This window comes from Triticum urartu, chromosome 4A, assembly GCF_056163025.1.
Source record: "Triticum urartu cultivar PI428250 chromosome 4A, HENAU_Tu73, whole genome shotgun sequence".
Taxonomy (NCBI): Eukaryota; Viridiplantae; Streptophyta; class Magnoliopsida; order Poales; family Poaceae; genus Triticum; species Triticum urartu.
This window is the reverse complement of record NC_141876.1, coordinates 26,577,783-26,599,126: the sequence shown is the minus strand read 5'-3', so window position 1 is coordinate 26,599,126 and position 21,344 is coordinate 26,577,783. Positions and strand designations below refer to the sequence as shown.

General features: G+C 46.4%; 1 protein-coding gene across 1 annotated transcript; it reads right to left on the bottom strand.

Moving 5' to 3' along the window:
• Window positions 1-17,989: 17,989 nt before the first annotated feature.
• LOC147974578 (uncharacterized) lies at window positions 17,990-20,936 on the bottom strand. The gene is made up of 2 exons (XM_087517595.1): window positions 19,771-20,936; window positions 17,990-19,600 (listed from the first exon to the last, which is right to left on the bottom strand). The coding sequence occupies exons 1-2, from the start codon at window positions 20,744-20,746 to the stop codon at window positions 18,288-18,290; spliced, it is 2,289 nt and encodes a 762-aa protein (XP_087373721.1). The 5' UTR covers window positions 20,747-20,936; the 3' UTR covers window positions 17,990-18,287.
• Window positions 20,937-21,344: the final 408 nt, after the last annotated feature.

The window sequence follows — 21,344 nt, the reverse complement described above, 5'->3', positions numbered from 1 at the left end:
CGGAACGGTTCCGGAAGAGTATCGGATAAAACCGGAGTGCCGGAAGGGTTACCGGAACCCCCCGGGGAAGTAATGGGCCTTATTGGGCTTTAGGGGAGAGAGAGGGCTGCAGCCTAGGAGGTGGCGCCCCCCCCCTGACATGGGCAGTCCGAATTGGACTAGGTAGGGGGGGCGGCCCCTCTTTCCCTCTCCCTCTCCCTCTCTTTCCTTCCCCCTTAGGGCTTCCTAATTGGATTAGGAAAGGGGAGTCCTACTCCCACTAGGGAGAGGACTCCTCCTCCCCTTGGCGCACCCCATAGGGCCGGCCGGCCTCCCCCTTGCTCCTTTATATACGGGGGCAGGGGGCACCCCAAGACACAAGTTGATCATTGAGATCGTTCCTTAGCCGTGTGCGGTGCCCCCTGCCACCATATTCCACCTCGATCATATCGTTGTAGTGCTTAGGCGAAGCCCTGCGTCGGTAGAACATCAAGATCGTCACCACGCCGTCGTGCTGACGGAACTCCTCCCCGAAGCTTTGCTGGATCGGAGCCCGAGGATCGTCATCGAGCTGTACGTGTGCTAAGAACTCGGAGGTGCCGGAGTAACGGTGCTTGGATCGGTCGGATCAGGAAGAAGACATACGACTACTTCCTCTACGTTGTGTCAACGCTTCCGTTGCGATCTACTAGGGTACGTAGATCATACTCTCCCCCTCGTTGCTGTGCATCATCATGATCTTGTGTGTGCGTAGGGAAATTTTTGAAATTACTACGTTCCCCAACAGCTGCAGGCCACAGGAACTAGTCTCCGCGGCGAGCGGCGATGAGCACTTTCTTGTCCTCAAGATGCTGCTTGGGAGCATCCACGGATTCCTCCACCAGCCTTCTATGCTCGATGCGCAGCATGGCATTCTCATCCATAAGTTTCTCGACGATGACGCTCGTCCTCTTCAACAAGACAGTGGTCTCCTCCTGCTGCTCCGCACTTCCGACGATCTTCGCCCTTAGCAGGTCACACTCGGCCAGGAGCTTCACATTGCTCTAATTTAGTTGCCGGATGACGCCGGTAGACTATTCAAAAGAGGCTTTCATGTCGTCCCGCAACCTCGCCCAGCCAGAGATCTGATCCATCTGGCTATGGACGATCGCATGCATGTGCCTGTAAGAGTCCTCGCCTACCCGTCTCTGTTGCATTCGCGGCGCGGCGGGACTCTCTTCTGCTTCTGCGGTGCGGCCGGACCACTCTGCTGCATCAACGACGCAGTGGGACCTCTGTGCTGCTACGGCCGCGTGGCAGGACATGCCGACTGCTTTCGCGGCGAGGTGGGACATCTCTCGTGCTTCCGCTTTCATGCTCTCCTCTCCCTGGTGGCAATCTCTCGACCTAGAACTCACGTTGGCCATGGCAGACACAAGGAAATGATGATGAATGACTTGTTTGTTTTTGTGGATAAGGAGTTGAGGAGGAATGTGTAGTCATCTTGGAGTAGTAGTATTTATAAACGAGTATTAATACACTCCTAAGTGTGAAACCATTTAGGTTTTGATCGGTGTGAAAAGGTTTGCAATTAAATATAGCGTGGCAGTAATTTGGAATGTGACGGGACGCTGGCTCAAAATTTATTGACGGTTCTAAGTGCGACACTATTCCCGGAAGGCGTAACATGGGCACGCTTTCTCAGCCGCGTATGTGGCGTTAGCACCATAGGGTGCACCGCAATAGGCAATGCCAGCACACGTCTTGTTCTAAGAACCGTGCGCGCTCGTTATTACCATTGCGCACACTTCTTTTAATTAGAATGTGTGCCCATCTAGCGCACACATGTTGATCTGTCTAACTATTTCTGTTTGTTGTGGCTAATCGCAAACAGTTCATCCATGTGAAGTGTATGCGATCAATCGCACACACTTTGATCTGGTTGGCCGTTTCTGTTCTGTTGCCTAATCTCAAACAGTTAATCCTTCTGAAGCGTATGCCCTCAATCGCACACACCTTTATGTAGCTGCCCGTTTCTATTGTTCTGCCTCATCACAAACACTTAATCGGAGTGAACTGTATGCCGTATATCGCACACGCCTTCATCTGGCTGCCCATTTCCGTTCTTCTTCCTCATTGCAAATAGTTCATTGAACTAAACCGTATGCCCTGCATTGCATACACAACCAAAATCTGAACCGTGTTTGATGCATCGGTCATCGCAAAAGTTTTGCACCTTTTTTGACGGTATTTTTACACCACCCTTTGCGATTATTGCATCGCACACAGTTTCATCGAAGGGTTTCTGATCGTAGTGTTGCGTTAGCAGCATCCTGTAGTAGTGATGGCTCATTTAAGTCGTCATGTGTGGTTGCTAGGTTTGGTTCCCTAATGCGCACTGGTGGTGCGTGATAGAGTGTGCACGGGGATTCTTCTTCCACTCTGATGCCTCCCACCCTGCCCCTCTGGTGGCATCAATTCTTCTTTTCACTCCTGCACATCTACTGGTAAGCCCAGGTTCCCTCTCTGCTATCTATGTTGACCAAAAAACATCAGATATGGACAAATGGCACTAGAGTCTGTTTTGTCTAGATTCTTATGTTTTTTGGATGTGATTGTTGTGTCTATAGGCAATACATTTTCCTTCTCTATGTAACTAAAGGTCTTGGTTATATATGGTTTACTAGAGGAACAAATATTAGATCTTCGGTATCTAATTACATCGAAACTTTTTAAATTTCACATGCCATCAAATCCAATCCAAGTTTATGTATGTAGTATACAGCCTACCTGCTACTTGATGCAATTTTTATTTATCTTCCTAATTGAGGATACACAACTCATGTTTTGTACCACTGTGTGCTCACTTGCTGGTGGGCCTCATTTGTCGGGCTCTGTGGATGGGTGTGATCCCGGTGCGGCTCTTCTGTGGTAGAAAAATCTTGCCTGTTGAAGTAGATGTTATAGATCAATAATGGTGCATTCTTGGATAACGCACTATTTGTTGATTTATTGAAATAGTCTTGTGTCATAATAAAGTTTTTTTCCTGTTTGGTTTCATGTATGTTCATGGATGCTTCCGTTGGCCTACTTCATGCAAGTGTTTGCCCCTCATCATGATTGGCTGACGAGGAGAGCACTTTTGCTCGGAAGGTTGAGTTTCTCTTGAAGTCAAAACCGCCAAATAATTTAATGGAAGGTGGGAGTGGCTCTAATGTGGTTTACATTTATCTAAACTTCCTTTTCTTAGAGAATCATATAGCTATGTTCTATTGGTGTCATGTATTTTATAACTATGTAATTACAAACATATATTTAGATTAGATTGTCATTCTTAAATTAGAGAGCATAATTAGTGGGTTGTAAATATTTGATTTGGCAGCCAGGTTATTTCATTAGTTTTGTTTCAAGAATATTACTTTTGTCTTTGATTTGTTTGTACAAAAACAGAGAATAAAAACCTTCTTGCCGAGATGCACCTGATCCCAAATTTTCTTTGGAACGGTAAGTGTTTGTACCTTCTAGTTGTTTCATTGGATGGTTTTCAAACATTTAATTTAGGGATTCATAGGAAGGGCTAAAAACCGCATAAGAATAGCCCACTTCTGCTTGAAGAAACGTCCATAGAGTTCCAATTCGGAGCTCAGCTTGAGCAACTGTTCATATCTTGGTTTTGCTTGATGTGGAATGCAAGTATGTTGTCCTTTTTTACATAAATTCTTCACCTATTCAAGCAGCTAAATTTTGTGAAAGTTAGAACAGCCGAAAAACTATATCAGTATTGTGGTGAACTGAACAACCGAAAAACTATATCAGTATTGTTAATCTTCATGATTTTCTATAATGTTTTTGGCAATAGATTTATAGTTATTTGTTTCTGCTCATGCAAAGCAGAAGTGTTTTCAAACAATTGTACCTATTTTACTAATTTTGGATGCTAATTAGTAAATTCTATCCATGTATGCATAGGCCATGATATCAGATAGTTCTAAGTCATGGATTAATGCAATGGGTGAGCAGGAAAAGTTATTGTCTTCTTTCCCTAAGATGGTCCAAGGTAATTGTTTTAGGAATCACTTTTTTAATTGTGCATAATTTTCCTTTGGTAAATTCAGTGCATTAACCACCATAGACAATTTCATTTTCATTGTATGCTTATCATCTGCGTGGTCGTTTGATACACCGCCAACAACCTTTCCCATTCTTCTTGCTTGGTATTTAGTTATTTCCTCAAGATATTGGATCACTATTTCTGCAATTAAAAGTTCGGTTATGGCTCTGATTGTTTGTATGCCATGATGGCCTTCCTAGGAGATGTAGTTCTGAATATCCTAAAGCTCTATGGATCTATTATTGCAAGAACTGTATAGTGATATACAGTGAGCTGCTTCATACCATCATTTAGTGTCTGTGTATTCTATTTGATTAGCTTTCCTTAGTGTCGTCTAATGGGAAGCATTCTTGTTGCCCTGTACACACCTTGTGCTCCTAAGATAGGTCAGATGATGTTATTTAAATTTTTATTGGTGTAAAATGATAATCCATTGGGCTCCCTTCCTTCCTCATGGTTTTTTTGCATATATAGTACTTCACTGCCAATTAGATTTCTATCCTTGAAGGTGAGCATATTGATCTTACCTTATCTAATGATCTTACTAAAACAAGTTGTATTTTCAACAGATTAATAGCCCTGTTGTTCTTAAAAATGCTTGTCACATGCTCAATGACAATCTTTTTCAACACCATGATTGCTTTTATCCGCGATTGGTTTCTCTAACATCTCTCCCGTACTGTGATGCAATTACTTTAAGCGGCTCCTCGTGGTCTTATGTTTTATGTTCTCGGGCACTACAGGATACCTAGCGAGTGTTTAGGATCTGATGACCCACAAGTATAGGGGATCAATGCTAGCTCTTTTCCATAAGTGTGTCGAACCCAACGAGGAGCAGAAGGAAATGACAAGTAGTTTTCAGTAAGGTAATTTCTGCAAGTGTTCAAATTGTAAGTAATGGAGTAGTTTGATAGCAAGATAATTTGTAACGAGTGAGTAATGATAATAGTAACAAAAGTGCAGCAAGGTAGCCCAATCCTTCTGAGGCAAAGGACAGGCCAAAACAGTTTCTGAGGCAAAGGACAGGCCAAAACACTCTCGCAACCCACCATCTAATTGCTAATCCACAATGCATTCCCTTAGGCCCAAATATGGTGAAGTGTCATGTAGTCGACATTCACACGACGCCACTAAGGGAATCACAACATACATACTATCAAAATATCAAACACATATCAAGTTCACATGATTACTTGCGACATGATTTCTCCCGTGACCTCAAGAACAAAAGTAACTACTCACAAATGATAAACATGCTCATGATCAGAGGAGTATTAAATAGCATATTGGATCTGAACATATAATCTTCCACCAAATAAACCATATAGTAATCAACTACAAGATGTAATCAACATTACTAGTCACCCACAAGCACCAATCTATAGTTCCGGTAACAAGATTGAACACAAGAGATGAACCAGGGTTCGAGATGAGATGGTGTTGTTGAAGATGTTGATGGAGATTGCCCTCCCCAAGATGGGAGAGTTGTTGGTGATGATGATGACGATGATTTCCCCCTCTGGGAGGGAAGTTCCCAAGCGGAATCGCTCTGCCGGAGGGCAAAAGTGCTCCTGCCCAAGTTCCGGTTCGAGGCGGCTGCACTTCGTCCCGAAAGTCCTCCCCTTAATTTTTCTAGGTCAAAATGACCTATATACCAGAAGATGGGCACTGGAGGTGGGCCAAGGAGGGCAGAACCCACCAGGGCGCGCCTGGGGGCCCTGGCGCGCCCAGGTGGGTTGTGCCCACCTGGCGGGCCCCCTCTGGTAGTTATTTGCTCCAATAATTCTTATATATTCCATAAAAAATCTCTGTGAAATTTCAGCTCATTTGGAGTTGTGCAGAATAGGTAGCCTGACGTAGCTTTTTCAGGTCCAGATTTCCAGCTGCCGGAATTCTCCCTCTTGATGTGTACCTTGCAAATTATGAGAGAAAAGGCATTAGAATTGCTCCAAAAAGCATTATTATGTATAAAAAATTATAAATAATAGTAAGAAAACATGATGCAAAATGGACGTATCAACTCCCCCAAGCTTAGACCTCGCTTGTCCTCAAGCGAAAACCGAAATCGAAAAACATGTCCACATGCTTTGAGAGAGAGGTGTCGATAAAAATAGAATACAGACATAGAAGCATCATGTTGATTATTATAACATCAACAAAATTAAACATATGACTTTTTATCATAAAAGTTTTATCATATACTTCTCATGAATAAGTAACAGTTCATCACACAATCGAAGTATAAAGCAAAAACTCTATTAGAAACCAACAAACTATGTTCCCAGTCAACTTTGCAACTACAATTCATCATCTTTTCAGGAAGGGTCACGTGTCGGAGCCTTTAGGCAAGTCCACTGATACGTCTCCAACGTATCTATAATTTTTGATTATTCCATGCTATTATATTATTTGTTTTGGATGTTTAATGAGCTTTATTATGCACTTTTATATTATTTTTGGGACTAACCTATTAACCGAAGGCCCAGTGCAAATTGTTGCTTTTTTGCCTATTTCAGTGTTTCGCAAAAAAAGAATATCCAACGGAATCCAAACAGAATGAAACCTTCGCGAGGATCGTTTTTGGAACGAACGCAATCCAGGAGACTTGGAGTGGACATCAAGGAAGCAACGAGGCGGCCACGAGGCAGGGAGGCGCACCAAGGGGGGGTAGGTGCGCTCCCACCCTCGTGGGCCCCTTGTGGCTCCACTGACCTACTTCTTTCGCCTATATATACTCTTATACCCTGACACCCTCGGAGATAGCCATGAAACACCTTTTACACCGCCGCAACCTTCTGTACCTGTGAGATCCCATCTTGGGGCCTTTTCCGGCGCTCCGCCGGAGGGGGATTCGGTCACGGAGGGCTTTTACATCAACACCATAGCCTCTCCAATGATGTGTGAGTAGTTTAGCATAGACCTTTGGGTCCATAGTTATTAGCAAGATGGATTCTTCTCTCTCTTTGGATCTCAATACAAAGTTCTCCTTGATCTTCTTGGAGATCTATTCGATGTAATTCTTTTTGCGGTGTGTTTGTCGAGATCTGATGAATTGTGGGTTTATGATCCAGATTATCTATGAACAATATTTGATTCTTCTCTGAATTCTTATATGCATGATTTAATATCTTTGCAAGTCTCTTCGAATTATCAGTTTGGTTTGGCCTACTAAATTGATCTTTTTTGCAATGGGAGAAGTGCTTAGCTTTGGGTTCAATCTTGCGGCGCTCGATCCCAGTGACAGAAAGGGAAACAACATGTATTGTATTGTTTCCATCGAGGATAAAAATATGGGGTTTATATCATATTGCTTGAGTTTATCCCTCTACATCATGTCATCTTGCCTAATGTGTTACTCTGTTTTTATGAACTTAATACTCTAGATGCATGCTGGATAGTGGTTGATGTGTGGAGTAATAGTAGTAGATGTAGAATATTTTCGGTCTACTTGACACGGACGTCATGCCTATGTTCATGATCATGGCTACATATTCTCATAACTATGCGCTTTTCTATCAATTGCTCGACAGTAATTTGTTCACCCACCGTAAAATATGCTATCTTGAGAGAAGCCACTAGTGGAACCTATGGCCCCTGGGTCTATTTTACATCATATTATTTTCCTATCAACTTGCTATTTCTGCCGCCAATTATTTTGCAATATTTACTTTCCAATCTATACAACAAAAATACCAAAAATATTTATCTTATTATCTTTATCAGATCTCACTTTTGCAAGTGGACGTGAAGGGATTGACAACCCCTTTATCGCGTTGGTTGCAAGGTTCTTTGTTTGTGCAGGTACTAGGGACTTGCATGTAGTCTCCTACTGGATTGATACCTTGGTTCTCAAAAACTAAGGGAAATACTTACGCTACTTTGCTAGATCACCCTTTCCTCTTCAAGGGAAAACTAACGCCTGCTCAAGAGGTAGCAAGAAGGATTTCTGGTGCCGTTGCCGGGGAGATCCACACACAAGTCAAGACATACCAAGTACCCATCACAAACTCTTCTCCCTCGCATTACATTATTTGCCATTTGCCTCTCGTTTTCCTCTCCCCCACTTCACCCTTGCCATTTTATTCGCCCTCTTTTCCGTTCATCTCTTTTAGCTTTCTTCTTGTGTGTTCATGTGTTAGTCTATTTGTTTCGCCCTCATGGCAAATCCTTTATCTCTTCCTTTGTCCCCCGAGTTTGAAGTTCTTCACTTCAAACAAAGACAAGGAGAAAATTTAAAAGATGCTTGGTACAGGATGATGGAATCTTATCGTAATTGTACCCTAGAGGTAAATTTTAGAATTTTACTTCGCAATTTTTATGTTGGACTAAATATGTCCCATAGACTACTCTTGGATTCTGCTACCAAAGGCAATTTTATCAAAATTGATCCCAGTATTGCGCATGAACTTATAGAGGGAATAGTAGGAATACTTCCCGAAAAGAAGGGACTTCATCCTACTCAGGAAGAGACACAAGTTTTTGAGAAAATTTGTGAAGTAACAAAAATCTTGCAAAAGTCTCTTGAACCTCTCAAAAGTGTGAGCGGAAACCTTCACCGTATGAATATGTTGATCACCCTTTGCAATAAGCGGTTGGATTCTTTAGATCTGAAAATTTCCGAATATGAAGGGAAATGCAAAGAACCTCCCGGATTCGAGCATGACTCCGCTAAAAAGATAAAAACCAAAGATGACAATACCTAGATATATTCTTGCTTTTTATGCCTAGCTAGGGGCGTTAAACGATAGCGCTTGTTGGGAGGCAACCCAATTTTATTTGTGTACCTTGTTTTTTGTTCCTGTTTAGTAATAAATAATTTATCTAGCCTTTGTTTAGATGTGTTTTTATGTTTTATTAGTGTTTGTTCCAAGTAGAACAAATAGGATCTTCTTGGGTGATAGTTAGTTTACCACAATCATCCTTGTTGTACACACCTTTTGGGAGAGACACACATGAATCGAAATTTATTAGAATACTCTATGTGCTTCACTTATATCTTTTGAGCTAGATAATTTTGCTCTAGTGCTTCACTTATATATTTTAGAGCACGGTGGTGGTTTTATTTTATAGAAATTATTGACCTCTCATGCTTCAGTGATATTATTTTGAGAGTCTTTTAGAACAGCATGGTAATTTTCTTTGGTTATTGTCGGTGGAAACGACACCTATGGGATCACAGGAATCCCTACTACGGTTGCGGGGCGCGGAGTTGTGAGAAGAGCAAGTTTAGGAGTCAGGACACAGTTCGTTTACGCAGGTTCGGGCCGCGAAGATGCGTAATACCCTAGTCCTGCTTCGGTGTGTATTTGAGAGAGTTCTTGGGCTCCCGAACTAGCTACGGTGGATGCGTCGTTCCAAAGAGCCGAATCCCCCTCCAGTATGCTACGGGCCTCCTTTTATAGTCGAAAGGGGCTGCCACAGTGGCACACAGGAGGTGGAAAGGCCTACAGTACTGCGAGCTTATCGCCCGTATTACAGGACAAGACGCATTTAACGCATCGCTTAGGTGTCCCTTAGCTTTATTGGGGATGGGAATGAGGCCGGTCCCGTCCGTCGCCGCCTCACCTTGCTTCAACACGCGCCCAGGCCAGCGATACATGTGGCGCCATGTAGGCAGGTAGGCAGCTGAGGTGGCGCGGTGGTAGGGTCTTCACGAAGATCTGCATGCCACCACGCAGGTGCTTGCTGAGTTGGCTCGGAAGCCGCTCGTCGCCACGCATGTGCTTGCCCAGCTGGCTGGGCTGGAAGTTGCATGGGAACGATGGTGGAGTCTTGGTAGGTGCGGGCCTGGCTGCAGCCCCATCCATGTCCTCGGCAAGGGTCTTGCCGGGGCCCCGACAAGGGCCTTGCCGCGGCGTCATAGTTGTCTCCGGCAAGGATCTTGCCAGGGGTCATCGTCTTCTGGTGATCATTTGATCTTGTGTACCTATGATCTTGACAAAGATCTGCATGCCACCAAGGAGGTGCCTCCCGAGCCTTTGTCCCAACATGGTTGATTATGTCGGAAGCCGTGGGCTCAAGGGTGGCGCGCTTCGCTGGTGTTAGGCGAGCTGCCCGGTAAGGCTCTTGCCGGGGCCGCTGAGGCCGCCCCGGCAAGGGCCTTGCCGGGGGAACCTGCTTCGTCCCTCTGCTCCTTGTGTCTCTAATCTTGGCGTTGTTTTGTTTAGCCTTGTGCTCCGGCTTCTCCCCGGCTTCCCTCCTCTGCGCTGCTAAATGTGGCCGCGACGCGTGGCTCTAACTGTCCATGCACAAGTAAAGGGGTCAAAAGAAGAGCCCCTACTTTTGTACACCAACAGTTATAAAATTAGTCCTAATATGATAGGCATCCAAGATGGGTATAATAAAAACTTTCATATAGAGTGCATTGAATACTATGAGAAGTTTGATACTTGATGATTATTTTGAGATATGAAGATGGTAATATTAGAGTCATGCTAGTGTTGTTACACCAAGGTCGCAACCCAGCTACAGGGCATCACTGTTTTATGGCTAGAGAAGATTGCAAAGAACATAGGAACAATCGCACTTGATGACAGCAGGTAGTCAGACCAAGTATCAATCTGGAGGGATGCTAGTCTTGTAACTGAACTAGCAATTGCACACACTACTAATTCACAAAACCAACTCGTTGAAGGAGAGATGCTAACCATAGTAAGTTTTCTCGAACCGAATTCAAACAAATGTCCAGCACTGCCCATCGGTTGCAAGATGTAGTGTGCATTAGGTTGCTGACCCTGATAATGCCTTTGCTCCTGTTGTGATGCTGCTGTAAACACCATTTCCATGTTGCGGCAATCCCAAGAAAATCGACAACCAGCATGTATAGCAAAATTTTCATGGCAGGAAATCCCAACAAATAATGCATAGGTATCAAATGCCCAGTGTTGTATCGATTTTTGCAGATGCTTCTTAGTGTTCTGTACTTCTGCATTATTTGTTGGACCATCTGGTGGATACCAAGTACCGAGTTCACCGATATGTGTATCAGCATGTTCGCCTTGAAAACAACTGAAAGGCTTATCCATTGGAATCAGTTCACAATCGCAGACTTTAAAAGAATTGTCACCTCCAAATAAGAACATAACTAGTCTGGAACTGAACCATGGACCCTCATGTGGCCGGAGCTCAAAAGAATTGTCATGTAGTTTCAGGTGCACACCTTGTCGACATCTCAAGGATTCTGTCGGAGAATTCAGAGTACCGGCAAAATAATGCATCACATAAGGAATGTTCGGCCATGTGTACCTCAGTTGCGCACCTTCATGAAAGCAATCGAACGACGGTCATGGGCATGGTCTGCACATATGAGGAATCAGATAAGCTATGTGTATAACAAATGTTCCATGGCAAGAAATTCCCTCCAACCCTGCCATACAGAACCCTGAAATGATATCCACTGAATGGAGCTGGATTGCGTTTTGCAGACGACTCCTGGTGCTCTGTACCTCTGTATTATATGGTGCACAATCCATGGAATACTGAGTTTGCTTGAACTGTGTTAATTGAAGATTATATTGGCTTGCCAATTCTGCACTCCAAGTACCCGGGTTCTTCACGCTCTGAAACAGATGCGCAACCACAGTAGCATGCTGAGTAGGAGGTAACCATGCTTGTGATTCCTTCTTCATCCTGAACTGGTGGTCCGGTGGCCACCACTGAACCTTGAAACTTTGGGTGGTTGGTGATGTGTACCAAAGGATCCGAGGCAAGGTATTTCCTGCGCAGTTGACCGTGTGTAATTTTCTGAACTGAACTATATAGCAGAAAATGTTCTTTGATCACCCAGATCCTGAGACCAAGTACACACATAGAGAAATTCTAATTCAGTCAAGCCTCTATATTAGATGGTGCCTGATTTGGTGGACGCCCATGCTGTAATTGTGCACCATGAGGGCTTAGGCTGTATCAAGGACAAGGGCTCCCAGACACACCGATTGGGAACGATGGCCATGGAATTGGTCGAGTTTCCTTTCCCTCTGCAATATGATCTGCCAGAAACAGTAGACACGACCTTGGCCATATCAGCAGCCACTTGTGTGTCTGAAGTGGGCTTACCATCAGTGATAACATAGGTCTCTCGGGGCGGCAGAAGCGTGAATGCACTGTGGACTTCAACACTTCGAGTTCATGGTTGATGGACAGCTGCATCAAATTGGCAACTGGGACCATTGGCGGGGCTTGAGAGAGTATGAGCACGTCCTCCATGGCCAGGGGCACCCGCAGGATAGAATCACGGTCCCCGGCTGGGTGAAGGACATCGGTAGCAGGCGCCCTGGAGAGTGGAGGCTACAGGAAGTAGCGACCTCGGCGTAGTTGGGAATGAGAGCGACGGAGTGCCCATGAACTGGTTCGAGCAATACGTCGTACAGGTCACGGGCGCCCTGGCGATGCAGTCAGAGGACGCATCACGGAGGACTTCCTTGGCCTTGGTGGTGGAGGAGGAGACTCCGGGGAGGACGGTGAGCTTGATTGCGACGTATGGAGTGGCCGCCACGAGTTCGTATTGTCCGTACCGGCAACAGCGACGCGGCGCATGTCGTCGGGGGAGGACTTGGGGGATGGGTCCTGGACGTGGGCCGGCGTGCTGGTGCTGGCCGTCACAGGGATGTCGATGGCGAGTTCGGAGCAGTCGTATGCGGTGTTGTTGGTGCCGCGGACCTCCTCGGTGATGGTGATCGGGGCGGCCGAACTGAGTCGCGAGGTAGAAGCGACGAGCTCAGCTGTCATGCCCTCGGCCCTATCGATCAACGACGCGAGATACCAGATCGTCTGCTCCTTGGCGGACATGGCATCCCACTCCGGTGGTAAGATGGTGGTGTCGCCGCTGAAAGGAATCGTGTGTGTGCGTGGGTGGGTGGGTGGGTGGGTGGGGGGGGGGGGGGGGTGGAAAATTGAGGGGTGGAAGGGTGGTGGCCTGGCTCTGAGTACCAGATGTTAGGATACAGATGTAGTACACATGATTTACACTCACTTGATCATATGAATCATAGTTCTAGGTCTTGATTATAAGGAATTAAAGATACATGAATGGAGAATTTGGGGTTGGTAGGGGAGAGAGAGGTGCCGATGCCGGTGTTGCCTAATCCTACACGGATGCCCTGTCGTTGCTTCCTCTCCCAGTGTAGCTAAGTAGCAGACGGCAATACACAGTCAGACCCAGCCCATGTGATATCCAAGGGCCAGCCCAAGTATATGCATGGGCTAAGGAAGGTCCCTGACAGCTAGCTAGCTAGCACGCCCGCTGGGCAGCTAGCTAGCTAGGGTGTGGCTCCGACGAGTAGACGCGGATGGACGGCGGCGCATGTGCTTCTGCGAGGGGGCGTGGTGGACGGCGGCGTGGATGTTGCGCGGTGGGCGGCGGCGAGTTGGAGCGTAAGGGAGAGAGACGGAATATTTATTTGGCTGCCATGTGGGCCAGCAGTGAACGCATACGGATAGAAAAGAGAGCTCGCGCGTCCATTTTGTGTCCGCCTCGGACCCAAATGTGACTCAAATTTGGGGTGGAAATAGGTCCGCGCGGACACAAAGCGGACGCAAAATGAAATTTGGTCTCTGCGTTGCTCCGGTGTTTATGTTCGCGCAGAACCAAAAGGGTAGCCCGGTTGGAGTTGCTCCAGCGTTGGGGGACTTTAACAAAATACTATCGAGTGATGAAAAAGTTGGGGGGCTGCAAAACCTCAACAGTGCATGGATAAATTCAGAGAGATGCTCGAAGGATGTGATCTGGCAGATATTGGGTTTACCGGAGACAAGTTCACTTGGAGGAACCATAGCAAAGAAGTGGATACGTATATTTGTGAGAGGCTAGATAGGGCTGTTGGAAATGCCAGGTGGTGTGAAATCTTCCCCGAGTCTGTTGTCATAAATGGAAGGCCGTGTCACTCGGACCATCGAGCAGTTGTTGTAATGACTAGCGATGATGGCAGGCGTTGCCCAAGGGGAGACACGGGTTTCCGCTTCGAAGCTTGGTGGCTGAAGGAGGAAGGGTGTAGTGAAGTTATTAAGAATGAATGGGAGAAGGGTTGGACAGATGGGGCAAGCAACGTGTCTAAAGTTATGTGTAGTCTTGCTGGGGGTATGCGGAGATGGAGCAAGGAGGTAGCGGGCGTTCTTGAAGAGAGGCTAAAACGAGGCCGTCAGGAGCTGGAGAAATGTATGAAGGAATCGGTCTCAGGATCCAAAATCAGAGAGGAGGCGAGACTGCGGGGTGTAGTTGAAGAGTTGGAGGAGAAGATAAACATCAAGATGAAACAACGGTCACACATGTCATGGCTGAAGGATGGAAATAGGAATAATAACACTAGATACTACACGGCTGTTGCTTCTGGCCGGAAGAGGGCGAATAGGGTGAAATGGTTGAAGAAGGAGGACGGCTCGGTGGTGAAGGAGGGAGAGGAGATGACTAACTACGTTTGTTCGTTTTTTCAGGATCTCTTCTCATCGTCAAGTGGTGACCGTTTGAATGAGCTCATCAGTAAGGTTAAACCACGAGTAACCGATGCCATGAATGACATCCTTGAGGCTGAACTCACTAGGGAGGAAGTCAAGGCCGCGCTTGATCATATAGGAAACCTCAAAGCACCCAGTCCAGACGGAATGCCCTCCATTGTTTACAAGCAGAATTGGCCCCTCATGGGTGACCGTATTGTGCAGGAGGTCTTGCAGGTCCTAAATGATGGAATGATGCCAGAGGGGTGGAATGATACGACGGTTGTGCTAATCCCCAAGGTGAAAGACCCGAGTCGAATAAAAGACCTGAGGCCTATAAGCTTATGCAACTTGCTTTATAAACTTGTGTCCAAGGTGTTGGCCAACAGAATAAAGTTGATTCTACCGGAGCTCATATCTGATAATCAAAGTGCTTTTGTCCCGGGACGGTTGATAACTGATAACGCACTTATTGCATATGAGCTGACTCACTATCTCCTAAATAAGAAAAGAGGAAATGATGGGTATGTGGCTGTCAAGGCTGACATGAGCAAAGCGTATGATCGCGTAGAATGGAGCTTCCTGGAAGCAATGCTTACCAAAATGGGATTCAGGCAAGGCTGGGTTAACCTCATTATGAAGTGTGTCACTACTGTCAGGTATCAAGTGAAGGTGAACGGAGCACTTACTGAGCAGTTCAGTCCTTCCAGGGGGCTGCGGCAAGGAGATCCAGCGTCGCCGTACTTATTTGTCATATGTGTTGAAGGGCTCTCAGCGCTCCTTAATGATGCAATTGAGCAAAGAAAGCTTAGTGGGGTGAAAATTTGTCCTGTTGCTCCTGTTGTGTCACACTTATTCTTCGCGGATGACTCGCTCCTGCTAATGAAGGCGAACCAGCATGAGGCTGCTGAACTAAGGAAGATTCTTGATCTGTATGAGAATTGTTCGGGGCAGTGCATCAACATGGAAAAATCAGCCCTCATGTTTAGTCCGAATTCATCACCAACGTCCCGAGCAGATGTCAAGGCCGCTCTTTTTATCCATAGCGAGAATTGGAATGACAAATATCTCGGTCTGCCGGTGCATGTTGGAAGATCCAAGAGGAAAGCGTTTGCCTATGTCAAAGGTGCTATTGCCGGGAAGGTTTATGGCTGGCAGGAAAGACTTATCGCTAAGGTTGGTAAGGAGTCATTAGTCAAGGCTGTCGCTCAAGCGATCCCCACATATGCCATGTCTTGTTTCTACCTCACTAAAACCTTTTGTGAAGAAATCAGTTCTCTTATATGTAACTACTGGTGGAGCCAGCAGGATAAGGAAAGTGCCATGCACTAGATCAGCTGGGAAAAGCTCACAATGCCCAAGGGGAAAGGCGGACTGGGGTTTAGGGATATGTATAGCTTTAATGTTGCCATGCTGTCCCGTCAGATTTGGAGGCTCATCCAATGCCCTGAGAGTTTGTGTGCAAAGATTCTGAAAGCTCGATATTACCCAAATAATCATGTTCTTGAGTCTACTCCGAGGGACGGGATCTCCTACAAATGGCGAAGCCTGCTACATGGACTCGAGCTAGTTAAACAAGGCTATATCTGGCGAATTGGAGACGGGTTTGAAGTTCAGATATGGAACGACCCATGGATTCCCTGTCCGGGGTCGCGACAGATCATCACCCCAAGAGGAGGCAACTTACTCGAGTGTGTTTCTGATCTGATCTCTCCAGTCACCAGGACATGGGATGAGCAGCTTGTCCGCGACACGTTCTGGCCGGACGATACTCGACACATTCTGCAGAACCATTGTGGGAAGGGGTGCCTGATTTCATAGCCTGGCAGTTTGATGACAAAGGACAGCACTCGGTGAAAAGCGCCTACAAGCTTCATGTGCACCTCGGTAAGCAGGCAAAGAATGGAGGTCAAGGTGCAAGTAATGGACATGTTGGCAATCTGAACACATGCATGGATGAATCTTGGAAGAGACTTTGGAAACTACCATGCCCCAAAAACATTCAGATGTTCGTTTGGCGACTAAAACATGAATCCTTGGCTCTCCGAACAAAAGTGCAAAGAAGGGGTATACCCATAGAGGACACGAAGTGCCTATTCTGTGGCAGGGCTGATGAGGACGGAGTGCATCTTTTCATACGATGCAAATCAATCAAGCTGGTCTAGCGGGAGCTAGGCCTAGAAAATGTCAGAGCACAGCTAGAAGAAATAATGTCAGTGCATGTTATGCTTGATTTCATGTGGGGTTTGAAGGAGGAGACACGAGTCCTAATCCTAACGGCTTGGTGGTTGTGGTGGAACAATAGGAATAAGCTCAGGGAGGGGAAGCTGCCAACAGGAACCAGTGAGATTGCGAGATGTGCGCGGGCTATGGTGTTCGACTATGCTGAAGCTTTCAAGCCACCAGATCAAAAACACGGCGCCAAGGATATTTGGAAGCCGCCTGGGGATGATATGATCAAAATAAACCTTGATGGGGCCTTTACACCTGGCGAGTCCTTCATAGGATGGGGTGTGGTTGCACGAGATGGATCAGGCCACATTGTAAGTGCTCGAGCAGGCCGCCAAGATCATGTTCAAGATGCATTTGGGGCTGAAGTTTATGCTATGTCACAGGCTGTTACGCTTGCTGCGGATCTGGGATTAACCCGGGTGTTCTTCAAGACTGACTCCCAGCTTCTTGTGGATGCCCTTGACCTCGGCAAGGTGGACTCATCTGCCTACGCTGCAGTGATTGAGGGCTTCTTGTGGATGCCCTTGACCTCGGCAAGGTGGACTCATCTGCCTACGCTGCAGTGATTGAGGACTCGAAAATGCAACTCAAGCTATGGTTCTCCCAACATAAAATCATGTACTGTGGTCGTAGGGCGAATTCGGTAGCCCATGAGCTAGCTAAGATTGGTCATATGTATCCTCCCAACCAACTTGTGGAATGGGATTCTGATGTACCTGCCCATGTGGCATCTTGTGCTTTGGGCGATATGGCCCAGCACCGTTAAGTAATACAAGCCTTGCTTGATTTCAAAAAAAAAAGAATAGAAATCTATGGCTCAAATCTCGAAAGATAGCAAGGAATGGCAACACAGCCAACCCCGAATGTAAAGGCCTGGGCATTCCCACAACGATCCTGGATACGTATATATCGATTCATCTGTTCCAGGTGGACCCACAACCTGCCAGAGGCATTCAATACAACGAATCGCAAAGCTATACTGGGCGCGTGACAGATAACAAGCTAATAGAAAACAACAAAAAGACAATTCTAATAGGAAACATTCTGCCATTCCCCCCCCAACAACCCCAGGAACACAGCTGCTAGAGAACATGACATACTGATTTTGCTACATAGCATAATGTTTTTGCTAAAAATACAGGAAAATAAGATATACGCATTAAGCTCGGACACCAATTAACAAGCCAGAAAGTGATTCATCATGTAATGATTCCAGATCCATGAAGAAAAGAACTACTATTAGTTTGAGAAATCTAACCAAGAACCAGGAAAACAAACTAAGCACATGTTGAAACTTATAATCCGAAATCTCAACAGAAACTCGGAACCATCAGTCATCACCACATTACCATTTCTCCTCACAGTTTTAAGAACAAAAATCTATGGCTCAAAACTCAAACGATATCAAGGAATGGCAACACAGCCGACCAAGAATGTAAACACTTCCAGGCCTGGTCATTCCCACAACCATCAAGAAGAAGCAACAAAACATTACAAGCCATCCAGGCTTTTGAGCATAAAACTCCTGAACAGCCACGTTGATCGCCCTAGCAGCTTCTCACAACATCTTCAAACTTGAGAGAACACCCACCCAGTCAGCCTCATACGGGCACATTGCCCGTAACTTGAGACCTCTTATAGCACCCTCGGGCCTAGAATTGTGGCCCCCCTCCAATGTGTTTAAATTGAAGATTACACGTTCAGCGGTGTGCCCTTTGCCATGTGCAGTCATTGCCAAGACCCCACTCTCAGCCGAGCACCATTCAAGAGAAAACTGGATATTGTATGGAAGATCAAGACACTGGATGATCCTATCTCTGCAGATGGTGCCATGTTGTGTCCAGCCTGTGGGATATTTGGAACTCCAGACCGTGATCCCCTTGGCATCGAGTGACAGTAGCCCGAGCAGCCCTCCCTGGTCGCTCCCACCAACATGCCCATCTGCTGAAGCTGACACAAGTAGTAGTGTGTCCTTGTGGTAATCAACTGTCGAGCAGCATGTGGTAGGCAGTGGGATATATGATGGCATGCTAGTGTCATTGATTGGCATCTTCAGTACACGATACTTTCCAGAAGACCTGCACAGCCAGTGAGCAGCTGCATCAACAACCACCGGAAATGCAAAGGGCTTGACATTCCTGGAGCGATCCCCGATGATTTGCCTGTGAACCACAGGACCCCACACCCCAGACAGCGGAGGCCGGCCGTGGCGGCTCACAACAGCAAAATCTTGTTTCACGGGAGTGAATATCTTTGTCCTTATGACCCCAAGCCGTGGGCGGGCTTTCACCAGCATCAATTCCATGCCTCCATTAGTTCCGGTTGACAGGATACAACCACAGTTGCGGGCTAAATTAGTTTGAGGTGCAAAACCTAAATACCGCTTCAGTGGACACCATAGACAGACCTCTGGATCAACATTATCTGACAGAACCAGGACTCCAGCATGAATTCCAGCCACCGTCAGATCTATAAGGCTACCGATGGACCTTTCCTCCATAAGAGATGAATGTACCATTCTAGGCAGCACCCCAGCATTGGGCAGTGGTGACGGGATAAAATGTGGTCTAGTAATCAGCCGGCTGCAGTAATTCTCAAAATGACCAAGGTAAATTGATGAAGTGAACCTCCGGCCTCGGCCCAGCTGCCCAAGAAAATTACGGCTTGATATGTTCCTGCGGATGAGCTTACAGGAAAGAGCAAATTTGACAACCGAGGTGAGGCTGCATCGCTTTACAATCTCGAGAAGGATATCAAGATTCAAAGGGCAGGAATCCAGTGACAACTCATGAGGAGTGTTCTGGGTCTTCACTGGTCGGGACAGCATTGGCATTCCACCAAGGACGATACGCACACTCTTCTTTCCTGAGCCTGCCATAGAAGTGATTGAACAGATTATCAAATTTGAATTACCCACAGTATATGAATGTTCAAGTGACGGGCGCAGAGTTGCATATAGACAGCAAGCATAAGCTGGAAAGCAAATTTTGCACCTGGCAACATCAAACAAACTATGCATTTTAATGTGGGGAGTCTCATACCTTTTATGTGCTTCTGCAGCTCTGGAGTCAAAATCCAAGCGTGTATCATCGAAGAGGAGCCCGTCGACAAGTCTTGCACTTCAATCACGCGCCTTGTAAGCATGTCCACTGCAGTTACTTTGAGACCGTTGGAAAGATAGAGGATATTCGGATTATACGGGTGGACAAGGCTGAGCATCGGAGGTTCCCAACCACTCCATACATCACACAGAGGAACACGATAGGTGCGGACCCAGTCTGATTGACTTCCCTCATCAGCAAGGTTCATCGACCACATGACAAGAGCAGGAGTATCCCATAACTGTTGAATGTCAATGAGGCATATCTGTCCTAAACTCAACTTGATGCAGCGTCGCCTTGCCAGTTCATCTAACCCACCATCATTGCACTCTTCGCAATCCAACGGAAGAGCTATGAAGCACAGCACAGGGGTATCAAGAAACGGGTCACAATGGGATATACCTTTTGCAAGGTTGAACCAGAAAAGCCTTCCTCTGTGGGAAAGAACTCCATGAGAAATTTCGAAGTTAGGAGAACACCCTGAGGGTCTCTTGAGCAGCCATCTATCACTCCCAGCCTCCCAGTAGCACAGTACAGGCCCATCCACTGTTCTCTGGAGGTCAGCCACGAGCACAGCAGTGCCTTTGCGTAGCAGACCAATTCCACTGGGGTGGCCAACCTTGAGGGGATCAGGCTGAGGCAGTTCTGACGATGTGTGCCCCGCCGCATCCCAGAGGAAATACTGCCTGGGGTTGTCCGCGATGTAGTTGGAGGAACACAGCAGCAATCCGGAGGAATCCACAGCAGACACGAACGGATGATCTACGGGAACTCGGTAGGTACCTGAGCGCATAAACCCAGATGCAATCACCAACGCGGGAACGGACGGCACGAGCACCCATGGCTGCGGCGGCGCCGTCTCGTCAGCGTCAAGGCTAGCGGTGTGCGAGCGGAAGACTGAAATTGAGAGCCCCATTGGTCGGAGTGGTCGGGAACTTCCGAGAGGAGGAAGAAGGGGTTGCGGTCGGAGTGGTGGGGAACTTCCGAGAGGAGGAAGATGGCGTCGGGGTCGGGGTGGTGCGGAATTTTCGAGAGGAGGAAGAAAGGGTCGGGGTTGGGGTGGTGGGGAATTTTCCAGAGGTTAGGGTTAGGGTTATCGGAAACGAATTGCGGCACTAAGGATGGGCTAATCGAAAATACAGAGACAGCAACGCAAGGTGGGCCGGCCCATTTGTTTGTTCAACTTCTGCAATCACCTTTTCAACATTTTTCAAATACACCAGCGACATTCTTTATGTGCGAACCAAACTATGGTTGGATGATATGCCGGCTCAATCTCTCGTAGGTGTTCATAGAGGTAAGATGTGCGTGTGTACGTTCACAGGGTGAGTGTATGCGCGTATGTATGAGTGCTTGCGTCTGTACATTTGTATATATTTTTATACACCAGGAACATCTTTTATATACACATTTAACATTTTTCAAATACATTATTAATATTTGTTAAGACATGTATTTTTATAATTACTTTTTATATACACATTGTAGATTTTTTGTACATCGGGAACATTTTT